The 16,724-nt window shown below is 37.6% G+C and overlaps 1 protein-coding gene across 7 annotated transcripts in view; it reads right to left on the bottom strand.

Moving 5' to 3' along the window:
- The window catches only part of wge (BAH domain and coiled-coil containing protein winged eye), a 137,047-nt gene that overhangs the window by 29,536 nt on the left and 90,787 nt on the right, over nt 1-16,724 (bottom strand). For 4 of the 7 annotated variants that reach the window (XM_090180376.1, XM_090180375.1, XM_090180374.1 and 1 more), the window contains exons 8-14: nt 14,989-16,509; nt 14,224-14,286; nt 8,777-8,888; nt 7,733-7,788; nt 6,485-6,769; nt 5,622-5,722; nt 2,046-2,093 (exon numbers count right to left, since the gene is read on the bottom strand). In XM_090180376.1, coding sequence (XP_090036502.1) covers nt 2,046-2,093; nt 5,622-5,722; nt 6,485-6,769; nt 7,733-7,788; nt 8,777-8,888; nt 14,224-14,286; nt 14,989-16,509 — 2,186 coding nt within the window. The remainder of the gene's footprint in view (nt 1-2,045; nt 2,094-5,621; nt 5,723-6,484; nt 6,770-7,732; nt 7,789-8,776; nt 8,889-14,223; nt 14,287-14,988; nt 16,510-16,724) is intronic. The other 3 variants (XM_090180377.1, XM_090180378.1, XM_090180380.1) reach the window with 3 other exon arrangements.

Consider the following 16,724-nt stretch of genomic DNA (forward strand, 5'->3'; position numbering starts at 1 on the left):
ACACGAATCTATTTAATTAAATAGATTAATGATAAATACTGCTAAAAGAAAACATAACGCGCCATTTTAGGAACTAACACTTCGACTGCTTATAAACAACAGCTCAGTTCTATTTCGACTACGTCACTATAAGCTGGCTCCGCCCAACGCGTCGCCGGAGGTGACCTAGGGTATTCCAGTTGAATATTCATGGGTTAAATAGATTCATGGAATCATGGTTAGGTATAATATATTTAGCTCCCACACATTAAGGTTTGGGTCCATTAGTTTATTTGTCCGGGTCAACATTAATAACCACATCCAAATCCAAATGAAGGATTTTTAAATCGATGAATTATCTTTAGAATCAGCTGATCCCATTGCCTGGATTCGTAAAAATATACTAGAGATTTAACCTACTGTCATAACAGATCAAAATTAATAATTACACTAGCGCCATCTCTGAATTCGTTGCTGAACCATTATTTAGGAGACAAAAGTTTGTCCGTTAGTAACTCAGCAATGAATCTAGAGATGGCGCCACGTTTACGGTTGTAGCCATGACAGGGTGGGATCAGCTACTTTACAACCAAGAACCAACAAATGTAAAATAGAATGAAAATAACAGATATTTCGTGCGTCATCTCCTCAACAGTATTTCTTCAATACAGAAAAGTGGCGTCTGGGAATGGCTAATTATCAATGTCGTGTTTATAAGGGTCATTTTTGCATCGCGCCATCTACAATTAGAACACAGAACTACCCGTCTTATTTAAGAGACAAAATTCTTAGGCTTCGAGAAATTTGTTTCTATATTAAATTAAGGCTTAGTTTGAAGAATTATTGAAACTTAACTTAAAATTTAGTATTGCAAATATTCGCTTCGTTTGGATACGCGATTGCACCCTTGGAAAGGGATTAATTCTAAAAGAGATACAGCTTATAAATAATAAACGGTTGACTTTATTTACCCGAATTGATATAACCGAAACGGTATGTAGGGAATAGAGCGCTTAACTAAAATAGCATTTGTTAAAATAGCGTTTTCAAAAGCGCGTTTTTCAAAACAGCATTTTGTTGCAGCGGCACTTTGTTAAAACAGCGGTTGTTGAAATAGCGTTTCTCAATACCGCGGTTTGTCGAAAGAGCGTTTTGTTTAGTCAGCGTTTTTTGGTTAAGCTTTTCTCAGTAGAGCGGTTTGTCAAAACAGCTTTTTCCATAAACAGCGTTTCTCACATTAGCGATTTTGAAACAGCGGTTTTGGGGTTAGGTTAGGTTAGGTTAGGTTAGGTTAAGTTAGGTAAGTTTGCAATACTAACTATCGGCAGAAACCATTAGGTAATGAAATTTGCCGAAATTCCAGAAAAATATGTATTACAATAGGCCTATATTATTAGAGCTATAGAAAGCAGCGCCGTTTTGGGAAACGCTGTTTCGACAAAATACGGTTTTGAGAACCGCCGCTATGACAAAGCGCCGTTTAAACAATTTGTTGTTTTGGGAAACGCTGTATAAAGAAACGCTGTTATGACAAAGCGCTATTTTGACAAAACGCTGATTTGAAAAACGCAGTTTTGGAAAATGCTGATTAAACAAATGCTGTTTAGGAAAGCGCTGTAGTCCCTACAAATCAACAGAAACAAATACACTAATAACCAACAACTTGAACCAAATTTCTCCTAAACTTAAGTTGTTAATGTTTAATTAATAAGAATATAAATCTGATTTGAAAGCAGCCATTCATAGAGCCGCTAGAAATTTTGTGGGCCAGTGAAGCCTGGTCCAGATATCATAAGAAGTAACGGGACCCTGAGCCCGCTTTGTGCAGTTCTGACCAAACACGCCAGCGCCACGGATGGCCTCTCTTCGAACTAGATATTTCCCCTTTTAACCAACGCCATTTTTGTTGCCCTTTAAATATTTGTGGTCAATTCCATTTTTACATTTGCGAGTTCTCTAATATGAATTGATAATTTCAAATTGAGGACACAATCTCTATTGCTACAGGGAAGGGTCAACGAACTACGGACAAGCTAGTTTTGCAAACAGATGGATGGTACCGATACCTGTGCCTGATTGGATGAAGTCTGTCCGTGATCGCTATCCTTTGGTGGCTGACATTGAAAGAATGAAACAACCAAACCTTACTTATCAAGATCCCAATTTAACCTTCGAAATTTAGTTCACTTTTTTTTGTACACGTTAATCCCCGTGGTTACGACCAATATAACATCGATTTACTGTTCAAATTGCAGAAATACCCTTACAAACGTTTTTATATCAAATTCTACACAACTGTAATCGGAATTCTACAGAATTGTAGTCGGAAGTCTATGGAAATATTCCTGAATCATTTCAATATGGGAAAATGACCCTAAATATCTATCAAATCTATTAAATTTTGGGTAATGAAAAAAAAACGGTACATTTTTAGATGAATGATATAGAAAACCTTTAGAGTGGAAATTATACTTAAAACAATTTCCGTAAATGCCGATAAATTAATAGAATATATTTTTATAGCCGTTTAAAAAGAACCCAATATTTCTTCTGAAGGAAATCCAATGGAAAGCGACATATGCATATATAGAAAAAAACTCGGTCAGTTGTTTAAAGACTATATATTAAATGTACAGACAATCATAATTGGTCAAATAAAAATTCAGATCACTTATAGAAATACTGCAGAGCTATAATCGTAATCCTATAGGAAAACGATCCCATTTATCTTCTAAAGAAATTCAGCCATTTTACAATAGCCATTAACAATAAATTTAAGAATTTCTTATAGAAATGGTTTATAGGAAATCTTGGACATTCTAAAAATATATATTCGCTTTTATAGAAAGTTTTATAGAAAATATCTGTAAGGGCATTACGCTTTTTACACTACGATATCGAAGATTTATCACAGCTTATAATGAAATACGATAACTGTGGTTTTTTAGTGACGCGTTTAAAAATAATATTCATTTAATAGTATTAAAATAATATTTGAGACAGGGCTATTCAACTTTTAGGAGGTTGGCATACGACGCTATACCAAAAATAGAAACGAATGTCCCACAAAAAGTCAGATTTTCTTCCCCCAATTTGCTCAAAAAAGGATAATAAAAATAATTTAAAAAATTTTACAGCTTATATTTATTTAAAATTATGGCTATCTTTATTCAATGCAATTTATTAAGTTATGAAATCGGTAATCTGGATGGCGCTGCCTTACAATAACGATAAAAGAGAGGGGGAAGCGTATCCGATTTAAGGGCGGCACCCGAAAGCATCCATAATCTAACCTTCTAAAATTGATTAACGCTGTTTCATAATAATTGAGCAAGTGAACGAAATTTCAAAGGAGAAATCGAACTTGGAAAGCTTCACAAAGAGATTCGCGACATTTAGAGAAATTGAAAAATGAACTTATGAAAAAAGCGGTCAACGATTTGATTGTTGAATGAGAAAATATCATTTGTGGAAAATTAACATAATATTGTATTTAAATTTCGAATTTTGAAATGGAAAAATAGTACATCATTCTGCATCCCGCCTAACTTGGTATTATATTATTATAAAAAATGTTAATTATTAAAATGTCTAATATAAATAAATATTTAAAAATGTTAAATTAATAAAATCAATAACATTAATAAATATTAAAAAATATTACATTTCAATGATTAAATAAAATAATATTAAAATAGAACAACATTAAGAAATCATTTTAACTAATGGTTCTTAAAGCTGAAACGAGACTCCAATATCTTTTGCACTTTTGAATGAAGCCATGAATATGGAAGTAAAAATAACGGTTCTCCATTTATGTCAATGAGTAATCAGTACACAAGCTATTAGTTACCAGTTAACTTAAAACGTAGGTTCGACTGTACTAAAGTGTAATCGGTGTACAAGCCCGTAGGTTCGAGCGTACTAAAGTGTAATCGGTGTACAAGCCCGTAGGTTCGAGCGTACTAAAGTGTAATCGGTGTACAAGCCCGTAGGTTCGACCGTTTTAAGTGTAATCGGTGTATAAGCCCGTAGTTTCCAGCGTTCTAAAGTGTAATCGGTGTATAAGCCCGTAGGTTTAACCGATCTAAATTGTAATCGGTGTATAAGCCCTTAGCTTCGACTGTAATGAAATGTAATCGGTGTACTTTCTCGAAATATCAGCATCCTTAAAACCAAAATGAAATAGCAGAAACGAATTTTAGCACAAACAAAACCGAAGTCACAAAATCGCTTTATCCAAAGATATTCATTTAAAATTTCACTATATAAGAAACTGACTAAAGACAATTTGAAAATAATAGAGACTCAGAGAGCACAGAGAAGATGATTAAATAAGAAAACATTTCTACACTTGGAATACGCAGATGGGTATTGAGAGACAAGTAGAAAAGCCAGGTTTTAACTAAAAGAGATGAAGAGATTTTAGTACAAATTTCAATGAGACATTCACAGAAAAAGTAGCACCGTCATTACTATTTGATTCCCGGCGAGTTGGAAGATTGTGAACAGCAGGATAAACCACCAATATCCTCTACTTTGTCAAGGAAATTTTGCCGTAAAATCAACTAAACGATTTATGATAAAAAAAATGCCTGCGAAACCCTCGTTAGAGGGTTAGTGTAGAAGAGATGAAAGGACATTTTACTCTCAATTTCAACGATGTCTTTAGAAAGAGTTGAAATTCAGTTTGGATGATAACAAGTACAGATATTTAACGTTTAACCGATAATTCCACAGTTACTGATATATTTTAATTGCTAATTCAACAGGTGCCGATATTTATGAACTGATAATTCAACAGGTACCGAAATTTGTGTTTAACCGATCCTTGGACAGGTACCTACATTTTGGTTTCGGTAAGCATCGATATTTTTTGATTAACCGATAATTCGGTAGGCATCGATATTTTTTCACCGATAATTGGATATGTATCGATAATTTTGGTTAACCGATATTTGGATATGTATTGATATTTTTGGTTAAACCAATAATTAGATATGTAGCGATATTTTTGGTTTAACCTATAATTGGATATGTATCGATAATTTATCGACAGTTGTACACGGATTAAAATTAACCGATATCAATTATTCGGCTGTACTATAAAAATAAAACTGATCTTTCAATCTAAATTACGCGACGATTTTAAATAGTTTCAATATCGATTAAATATCTTAAAACCGTGATATCGTTTCGGTATAGGTAAATTATCAGTGAAATAATTTAAGTGTTATCATGACAGTAATTAAAATGTCGGTAAAATGTAAATATCTGTTCCTCGTTATCCGAATATTTTCAAATTTGGTCTAATAATATGAAATTTAATAATAAAAATATTCATTAATTTTAAATATGCTTTAAATTAATTTTATTTTTGAAAGAAGTGAAGTTTAATCTTAAGATAGAACTAACTTTTTGAGAAAAATGTAACAGAAAATAAATTACAGTGAAGTTAAATAAAATGTGAAATGTAAGGTACTGTCTTAAATGTCTTAAACACCCAAACCAAGGAACCAACTCTGGTAAAATGTTGTATAGTGATATGAACAAAGGGATCATGGGAAATTTTGTCTAAGCACTTCTTACTTATGTAAATTTATTTTTTTGGCTTAAAGCCACAACCGAGGCTCAAAGATTACCTGTTGAATGATTTGTTGATGAAATGCTGTCGGTTGCGTCACGATCTGTTGAACAGTCCCAGGTGTATAAGCTGACCATATGTTCGAACGGTCGACAATTTCTAAAAATAAATAAATCAAATTACATAGATAAATAAATAATAAAAATTAAATAATGAAATAATAAAATGAAATAAATAAATAATGAAATGAAATGAATTAATTAAATAAATAATAAAATGAAATAAATGAATTAAATAAATAAATAATGAAATGAAATGAAATAAATGAATAAAATAAATAATAAAATGAAATAAATGAATTAAATGAATTAAATAAATAATAAAATGAAATAAATGAATTAAATAAATAATAAAATGAAATAAATGAATTAAATAAATAATAAAATGAAATACATTAAATAATGACATGAAATAAATTAAATGATATAATAAAATAAATTAAATGATATAATAAAATAAATTAAATGACATAATAAAATAAATTAAATGATATAGTAAAATAAATTAAATGATATAATTAAATAAATTAAATACAAAAATGAAATAATAAAATTAAATTATTAAAAGAATTAAATGAAAATATTAAAATAAATTAAAATAATAAAATAAAATAAAATTTATTAAATGAAAATAAAATTAAATAGATGAAATAAATGGAATAAAATAAATTAAGTAATGACATGAATAATAAAATTAAATAAATTAATAAATATTAAACACATTAAATACAAACCAAGTTGCTAAAAGAATATTAAATGAAATTAACGTAATAGATAATTATGGAAATAAAAATACTGAAATATGTAAATATCAAATGAGAAAAGATCGCTTCGCGTTACAAAAGTCAAATAAAATATGTACCGATATTTGAAGCTGGCAATAAGAACATTTGTCCACTCAGCGGATCTCTGGCGAGCTGGAAGCCCACAGGTGGGATCGGAAGCTGCGAGGCGTCCAGCGAGTTGAGAGTCGCCGTGGCGGTGGGAGACGGCGTGGTGAAAGGCGCTTGGCCGACCCACACTGTCGGCGTCACGACCGGAGCTGAGGCCACGACTGGCGCCGCCGTCAGCCACGAGCTGGGCAGCGACGTCCGAACCAGAGATTCTGTGTCCCAATGAGTTACCGGAATATGACTCGAGTTATTAACTGGGGGATTAATACAGTGACACGGGTAAGTTTCAGGAATGTTTGCTTTTGAAACCGGGGAATTAAATAGTCTATATCAACCCGAATTTGACCGGTTTGCATTTCGAACTGATCAATTCATTCGGGAATTAATTAATTCCGTGAAAAATTAGTCACTAATACCGGGAATTAATATAGATAAATATTAATTCAGTAAAATATAAGGTCCACAAATAAGATAAATTAAAACAAATATTAAATAAATGAAATATTAAGTTGGGGGAATTAATAGAGTGAAACGTTTAAGTTCTGTATTTGAAACCCGGGGAATTAAATAGTCTAGATCAATGAGAGTTTGCATTTCGTAAAATAAAGCTTCGCGAATATGGGGATTTAATCAACAGAAATACTAATTCAGTGAAAAACGTTTGCAAAATGGGGAATTAATAGACTGAAAGAAGAATATCAATTTGGAACCGGGGAATGTAGTATCACAAATATGGTTAATTAATACATTGAAATACAAATTTCACAAATATGTATTTGATATTCAATTCCGAGTATTAATTAAAGTTCAGGGTTTCTAGGTGGGAAGATAACAAGCTATTTTGATTCTCGAGAACATTCTTTCGCGTGACATAATGCATCGCTTAATTACAAGGGTTAAAAATGTTTAGTGTTGATAATTTTTTGGAAAAATGAAATGCGGAAAATTTTACGGAAATCGGAAAAATACTAAATTGAAACATAAATTACTTTTTATCGATATAAAATGTCTAATATCAGTATAGTTTTACTTATAGATTCGACAAAATGAGGCGAAAATTCCGCTTAATTTCAATTTGTAAACAATATATTAGACTAATCATGGAATTAAAACTTTTTCTATTTTTTCGGAAAAATACGGAAAATGTTCCGTAAAAAAGGGCCTCGGTCATTTTCCGACTTACAAACCCTAAATATGTTTCACAGCGTTGGACTTACCTTGACTGACTAGAATATTTGTCTCGGTGGAAGTGTGGCACCCTTTTTTGTTATCACTGGAAACAAAATATAAGGTAAGTAGAATTTAACGTGAACGTAGATAAGTTAACGAGAACGTATGGCACTTTCAGACCCGCTAGTATGATCTAGTACCTAAGAACGGAAATCAAAGTGTTCCTATTTGTGTATCTAGTTGACACAAAAATTTTATTCGCTTATTCATATTATATCATATAAAAATTATATACTTTATTATCTTATTCAATATTTAATTAAAGCGAAAGTTTGCGCTTTTAATGTTGAATTTATTATAAATAACTTCATTGATGGTAAACTCCATTGAAAAACTATTGTGGCAGATAATATCAATGTTTGGTTGAAAGTCTCAATTTTTCAATTTAGAAAGAATTTTTTAAGAAGTACCATAAGAATATAATTAAAAACCATAAGTGGGTCAATTAGTCGAATAATTTAATGATTCTATCGGTTTCGACACAGATGAGACATCATATTTAAAATCATAAGTGCCTCTAACGATACAAATACGAAACTAGGACAAGGCAAGACCACGTATTAGGCCTGATGACTAAGTCTGAAATGAATTAAGAATGTATGGTCATTCTAAAAACGACTCAAATTGTTAGTAAATTTATGTCGCAGAAGATAAGAACCCACTTATGTTAAAAGGTGATTAATTATTACCAATTTAAGGTAGTTCGTTTAGCTATTGTAAAGGAGTTTATGTCTAGATTCTTAATCTTAGTCAATGCTCTATTTATGTCTTATTCAACTTGTTAAAAAGTTCCACGCGCGTCTTGATATTTTAGCATAAACGGGCTCGAGCGATTTCGCGCGTGCTCTCTAAAATGAAAAAAAAAGCGCGAGCCTTTTACGCTAAAATATTAAAGAGCGCGTGGAACATTTTAAAAAGTTGAACAAGACATGAATAATTTATGCTAGCGCCTCTTGCCTAAATTCGTACGACCTTTCAACTAGAAATTCTCTAACAGCTAAGAACTAAGTTTTAATTCAAACAAGTATTACCTGGACTCTGTTTTATCCACACAAATAGGTCTAGTTACTGTGGCCAAAGGTGGGCAGTTGGTGGACGAACTATCAATTCCACTTGATACTGGAAGACTTCTCTTCACTGTGACTAAAAACAATTTTGTACAATGTTTTAAGAGCAACCTTTTATTGAAGAAATCAAAAATTCATATCGAAACGGAGAAAGGGATTCAATTCAGGAAATGCGTTGTATTTTTTAATTTAGTGTAATCCAAATAATAACTTTGTTTCGTGTACCCAACGATAGCTAAGACACCATTCTTGCGAGTAAAGAGGGCTTTTAGATTTCTGTAGAATCTAAGTTTTATAGTACTTTTCCAGGTTTTCCCTGACCATCTTTGAAGATTTTAACCAAAATTTTAGCCAAAAAAATATTATTTGAACCGAAATTAAATTCCCTGACGTTGCCATGATTTTTAGATTCATTTTCAAAATTCCCAGTTTTTTAGACCCATATTCCAACTCCCAGACTTTTTTCAGAAATTACAGGCTTCCCAAGCAGGGTTGGACATAAGGATATTTTTTTAGTAGTCAGCCTGACTAGTGAGCCTCCTATTTTAATTCATTTAAGTAGTCACAGACTAGTGGAGGTAAAAATGAGAGTATAAAAACTAGGACAGCCAACATTTTGCTTTACCCGTCCGAATTAAAATAGGAATTTATTATCACTTGAGCTACATGACATTGGCCGATTACAATTGTTTTTTTAATAAAATGGGATTAATGAATCTGAATTTATGATACGCCATAATCGCCATTATTTGTAATATTTAGGTTAATTTTTCACTAGTCAAATTTCGATTAATTTTAGTAGTCATAGCATTTATATTAGTAGTCAAATGCCGTGACTAGTGCCTTATGTCCAGCCCGGTTCCCAGGTACTGTAGCAACTCTGTTTTTCTAAGAGGAGGATGATACGAAAATGGGGTGAAAAGTATGAAAATGTCTCTTTGTCGCGTGTCCTTATGGAATGGCAAAAGAACAGTAACTCATCTAACTTCGAAAGGCTTCCAACCCGTGTTTGCGATTAATTCTATTAGAAAACTAATTTGGATCTTTTTCGTAGATGTATTTAGTGGTGGTTAAAAATTTGTTAAAAGATGAAAAGTCAAAACAATAAGAACATGGATAAAATCGAGAAAAATGTAAAATGATGCAACATTTTGTATTAAAGGGGCTTCACTGATGCGTTAGCTCATCCTCTTCCGTACCTTGTTATAACCGATCCGACCAATCATTACTCTTAAAGGGGCTTCACTGGTGCGTTAGCTCATCCCCTTCCGTACCTCGTTATAACCGATCCGACCAATCATTACTCTTAAAGGGGCTACACTGGTGCGTTAGCTCATCCCCTTCCGTACCTTGTTATAACCGATCCGACCAATCATTACTCTTAAAGGGGCTACACTGGTGCGTTAGCTCATCCCCTTCCGTACCTTGTTATAACCGAGCCGACCAATCATTACTCTTAAAGGGGCTTCACTGGTGCGTTAGCTCATCCCCTTCCGTACCTTGTTATAACCGATCCGACCAATCATTACTCTTAAAGGGGCTTCACTGGTGCGTTAGCTCATCCCCTTCCGTACCTTGTTATAACCGATCCGACCAATCATTACTCTTAAAGGGGCTTCACTGGTGCGTTAGCTCATCCCCTTCCGTACCTTGTTATAACCGATCCGACCAATCATTACTCTTAAAGGGGCTACACTGGTGCGTTAGCTCATCCCCTTCCGTACCTTGTTATAACCGATCCGTCCAAACATTACTCTTAAAGGGGCTACACTGGTGCGTTAGCTCATCCCCTTCCGTACCTTGTTATAACCGATCCGACCAATCATTACTCTTAAAGGGGCTACACTGGTGCGTTAGCTCATCCCCTTCCGTACCTTGTTATAACCGATCCGACCAATCATTACTCTTAAAGGGGCTTCACTGGTGCGTTAGCTCATCCCCTTCCGTACCTTGTTATAACCGATCCGACCAATCATTACTCTTAAAGGGGCTTCACTGGTGCGTTAGCTCCTCTCCTTCCGTACCTTGTTATAACCGATCCGACCAATCATTACTCTTAAAGGGGCTTCACTGGTGCGTTAGCTCATCCCCTTCCGTACCTTGTTATAACCGATCCGACCAATCATTACTCTTAAAGGGGCTTCACTGGTGCGTTAGCTCATCCCCTTCCGTACCTTGTTATAACCGATCCGACCAATCATTACTCTTAAAGGGGCTTCACTGGTGCGTTAGCTCATCCCCTTCCGTACCTTGTTATAATCGATCCGACCAATCATTACTCTTAAAGGGGCTACACTGGTGCGTTAGCTCATCCCCTTCCGTACCTTGTTATAACCGATCCGTCCAAACATTACTCTTAAAGGGGCTACACTGGTGCGTTAGCTCATCCCCTTCCGTCCCTTGTTATAACCGATCCGACCAATCATTACTCTTAAAGGGGCTACACTGGTGCGTTAGCTCATCCCCTTCCGTACCTTGTTATAACCGATCCGACCAATCATTACTCTTAAAGGGGCTACACTGGTGCGTTAGCTCATCCCCTTCCGTACCTTGTTATAACCGATCCGTCCAAACATTACTCTTAAAGGGGCTACACTGGTGCGTTAGCTCATCACCTTCCGTACCTTGTTATAACCGATCCGACCAATCATTACTCTTAAAGGGGCTACACTGGTGCGTTAGCTCATCCCCTTCCGTACCTTGTTATAACCGATCCGACCAATCATTACTCTTAAAGGGGCTACACTGGTGCGTTAGCTCATCCCCTTCCGTACCTTGTTATAACCGATCCGACCAATCATTACTCTTAAAGGGGCTTCACTGGTGCGTTAGCTCATCCCCTTCCGTACCTTGTTATAACCGATCCGACCAATCATTACTCTTAAAGGGGCTTCACTGGTGCGTTAGCTCATCCCCTTCCGTACCTTGTTATAACCGATCCGACCAATCATTACTCTTAAAGGGGCTACACTGGTGCGTTAGCTCATCCCCTTCCGTACCTTGTTATAACCGATCCGTCCAAACATTACTCTTAAAGGGGCTACACTGGTGCGTTAGCTCATCCCCTTCCGTACCTTGTTATAACCGATCCGACCAATCATTACTCTTAAAGGGGCTACACTGGTGCGTTAGCTCATCCCCTTCCGTACCTTGTTATAACCGATCCGACCAATCATTACTCTTAAAGGGGCTTCACTGGTGCGTTAGCTCATCCCCTTCCGTACCTTGTTATAACCGATCCGACCAATCATTACTCTTAAAGGGGCTTCACTGGTGCGTTAGCTCCTCTCCTTCCGTACCTTGTTATAACCGATCCGACCAATCATTACTCTTAAAGGGGCTTCACTGGTGCGTTAGCTCATCTCCTTCCGTACCTTGTTATAACCGATCCGACCAATCATTACTCTTAAAGGGGCTTCACTGGTGCGTTAGCTCATCCCCTTCCGTACCTTGTTATAACCGATCCGACCAATCATTACTCTTAAAGGGGCTTCACTGGTGCGTTAGCTCATCCCCTTCCGTACCTTGTTATAATCGATCCGACCAATCATTACTCTTAAAGGGGCTACACTGGTGCGTTAGCTCATCCCCTTCCGTACCTTGTTATAACCGATCCGTCCAAACATTACTCTTAAAGGGGCTACACTGGTGCGTTAGCTCATCCCCTTCCGTACCTTGTTATAACCGATCCGACCAATCATTACTCTTAAAGGGGCTACACTGGTGCGTTAGCTCATCCCCTTCCGTACCTTGTTATAACCGATCCGACCAATCATTACTCTTAAAGGGGCTTCACTGGTGCGTTAGCTCATCCCCTTCCGTACCTTGTTATAACCGATCCGACCAATCATTACTCTTAAAGGGGCTTCACTGGTGCGTTAGCTCCTCTCCTTCCGTACCTTGTTATAACCGATCCGACCAATCATTACTCTTAAAGGGGCTTCACTGGTGCGTTAGCTCATCCCCTTCCGTACCTTGTTAAAACCGATCCGACCAATCATTACTCTTAAAGGGGCTTCACTGGTGCGTTATCTCATCCCCTTCCGTACCTTGTTATAACCGATCCGACCAATCATTACTCTTAAAGGGGCTTCACTGGTGCGTTAGCTCATCCCCTTCCGTACCTTGTTATAATCGATCCGACCAATCATTACTCTTAAAGGGGCTTCACTGGTGCGTTAGCTCATCCCCTTCCGTACCTTGTTATAACCGATCCGACCAATCATTACTCTTAAAGGGGCTTCACTGGTGCGTTAGATCATCCCCTTCCGTACCTTGTTATAACCGAGCCGACCAATCATTACTCTTAAAGGGGCTTCACTGGTGCGTTAGCTCATCCCCTTCCGTACCTTGTTATAACCGATCCGACCAATCATTACTCTTAAAGGGGCTACACTGGTGCGTTAGCTCATCCCCTTCCGTACCTTGTTATAACCGATCCGTCCAAACATTACTCTTAAAGGGGCTACACTGGTGCGTTAGCTCATCCCCTTCCGTACCTTGTTATAACCGATCCGACCAATCATTACTCTTAAAGGGGCTACACTGGTGCGTTAGCTCATCCCCTTCCGTACCTTGTTATAACCGATCCGACCAATCATTACTCTTAAAGGGGCTTCACTGGTGCGTTAGCTCATCCCCTTCCGTACCTTGTTATAACCGATCCGACCAATCATTACTCTTAAAGGGGCTTCACTGGTGCGTTAGCTCCTCTCCTTCCGTACCTTGTTATAACCGATCCGACCAATCATTACTCTTAAAGGGGCTTCACTGGTGCGTTAGCTCATCCCCTTCCGTACCTTGTTATAACCGATCCGACCAATCATTACTCTTAAAGGGGCTACACTGGTGCGTTAGCTCATCCCCTTCCGTACCTTGTTATAACCGATCCGACCAATCATTACACTTAAAGGGGCTACACTGGTGCGTTAGCTCATCCCCTTCCGTACCTCGTTATAACCGATCCGACCAAACATTACTCTTAAAGGGGCTTCACTGGTGCGTTAGCTCATCCCCTTCCGTACCTTGTTATAACCGATCCGACCAATCATTACTCTTAAAGGGGCTTCACTGGTGCGTTAGCTCCTCTCCTTCCGTACCTTGTTATAACCGATCCGACCAATCATTACTCTTAAAGGGGCTTCACTGGTGCGTTAGCTCATCCCCTTCCGTACCTTGTTATAACCGATCCGACCAATCATTACTCTTAAAGGGGCTACACTGGTGCGTTAGCTCATCCCCTTCCGTACCTCGTTATAACCGATCCGACCAATCATTACTCTTAAAGGGGCTACACAGGCGTAAACTCCACCCATTTCCGACAGATCCTATGATATTTTGACACTTTTCCGGAGATTCTCGCGGGAGACGTCGGTGTGGCGAATTCAACAATAAAAGAAATGCGTTCTTACTGTTGGAAGAGTCTTGTCTCAGTTGAGCCACTGCAATTCCAACGGGGATTGAAGAGTTCCCAACTGAAAAATAGCAATGCTTGATAACCTGATATTGATTCCAATTAAAAGGCCCTTTTATTTGAATGGACAATACTTCTGTATTTAGAATGTAATCAGGTGGACACAGATAATGTAGCTACCTGAGGAATTTGGGACAATACTAAAAAAGCTTCATCAAGAATCATCATGTGACGTAAAAGCGACTATATATTGTATTTCTTAAATACGTCATCGAGCTATGATAGAGGAATTTGGGACTATACTAAAAAAGCTTCATCTTGTGACGTAAAAGCGACAAATTAATGTATTGCTTAAAAAGTCATCGAGCGCTGCTAGAAGAATTTAGGACTTGAGGTCAGCGTTTAAATAAGAAATTATTCGATTGTTTATATTTATCCATAATCGAGAATTATTCAGAAATATTAATAAAAATGATTAATTTTGCATGTTAAATCGTTGTTTAATCGTATAATTTATTCGTATAAAACAAATAATAATAATTTTAATGATTAATTGAAATTTTTGCGGTTAATTTATTTGTTCCGCCGACCTCTATTTAGGGCTATACTAATAAAGCTTTATCTGTGACGTAAAAGCGACAAATTAATGTATTTCTTAAAAAGTCATCGAGCGCTGCTAGAGGAATTTGGGGCAATAATAGTAAAGCTTCATCTTGTGACGTAAAAACGCCCAAATTTTTAATAAAAACATGTCCAAGCTTACCGGAATTAGGGATGACACTCGATGTGACCGACAGCATGGTGGAAGAGACGGTTTCTTGCATAGACAGTACCGCGTTCGGACAGGAAGGCGAGTTCAACGAGGTGCTCTTCATAATCGGCTCCCTGGGACAATTTTGCGTCGCCGGTAACACCTTGCTCTTCGTCAAAAAGGTCGAAGTGCAGGTAGAAATTGTAGGCCTCGCGGTCGTGACCATGGTGGAACTGGTCGAGATGGACACGGTGATTTTGGGACACGAAAGTAACTTTTCGTTCGATTTAACACCGCCGGATTCCTTGGTCACTCTGTCCGTGGAAGTAAAACTCAGATTTTCGGACTGAACGCTACTGACCATAGAGCTGGGTTTCACTTTCTGCACGCCCCTGTAGTTCCAGGAGGTGGACGTCACGACTTCGGTCGAGTTGACGTTGGAACTCGTCGTGCTAACAAGTCGGGACAAGGCGTTCAAGCTGGCGGTTGATGACGCGCTCTCGTGACCTTTAGTCGCGTTGCCGAAAGCTCTTTCCGGTGAACGTAGCTTGGAATCGACCACCGGACACTTCTTGGCGGAGTTCAAAGACAAATTAATGGCCACTTGTTGCTCGACCGTCGACGGTAGATGGTCCAGGACCTTATGCTGGTTGGGTTTCACCGACTGAGCGAATTTCGGTTCCCTAAGACTCGGTTTAAGCTTGCATTCCTTCCGAACCCTGGTTATTTCACTAGAACCGGACACGGTTAAAGAATGCGCTGGCCTGTTGCCATCCTTGTCCACCGAGTTCGAAGAATTGAGATCACAAGACGCGTTTAGAGTAGGTTCAGTGTCGGCGCACTTCGCCGGATGATTTGTTGCATATTCGGAAATATCTTCCGATTTTGATTCCCTACTCGCGGTTATCTTGTCGTCCACGATAACGTTTCTTTTTACAATATTTGCCACCGTAACCTTCTGCGTTTTACCAACGTACGCGTTCACCACTTCCGGCGATTTACCAAGGCATAAATTGACGGCCGCGTCAAGACCACGCAGACACGCGGAGTTGTCCGTTTTATTGGCGTTAGTCGTCACCGAGATGGTCATTTTCTCCGTGGAAGATTGAAATTTATTGCTTCGACTCGCGACGCGCGAAGACAGAACCATTTGAGAAGGATTTAAGTACGTCTTGACGTGCGGTACCGGTAAGGGCGTGGCACCGATATGTGGCGTCACTTTGACGCTTTCGGAAGCGATTTTCCTCTTCTCCGCGTGGTTGACGACCGCCGTGACCGGGACGCTGGTGTCCTTGGGATGGACCCACGATGATTGGGTACAGGTACGCGAGGCACTGCGAGACGATAATGAAGAGGAAGCGGACGAGGAAATGGAGGTGGTGACCACGGAAGTGCAGGATGACGTCGGTGGAAGATACGATGATGAAGGTGAAGGTGACACTTTTCCCGATTCGTCTCGCAACTGCTCTTCAGGGTGGATAGTTCGCTGATTGGGGCTTGCAATAGCGACTGTGTCTACGTCAAAGAAGAACGCTAATGGTTAGAAAAGGTTGCCTATAGTATCAGAAGCAAATTCCCTGAGCCTTTCAGAGATTTTCTGTGAGCCTTTTAAGGCCGAATTTTTTTTAAATATTTAATTTAATCAGAAGTTAATAAAATATTACTAATATTATAATACGAAGGTTATGTATTAACCAAAAATATTTCAACGTTTAAAAAGTGAACAGAACCTTTTAGGAAATAAAATT

Source organism: Leiobunum rupestre, chromosome 1 (genome assembly GCF_980474605.1).
Source record: "Leiobunum rupestre chromosome 1, qqLeiRupe1.1.hap1, whole genome shotgun sequence".
Classification (NCBI taxonomy): Eukaryota; Metazoa; Arthropoda; class Arachnida; order Opiliones; family Sclerosomatidae; genus Leiobunum; species Leiobunum rupestre.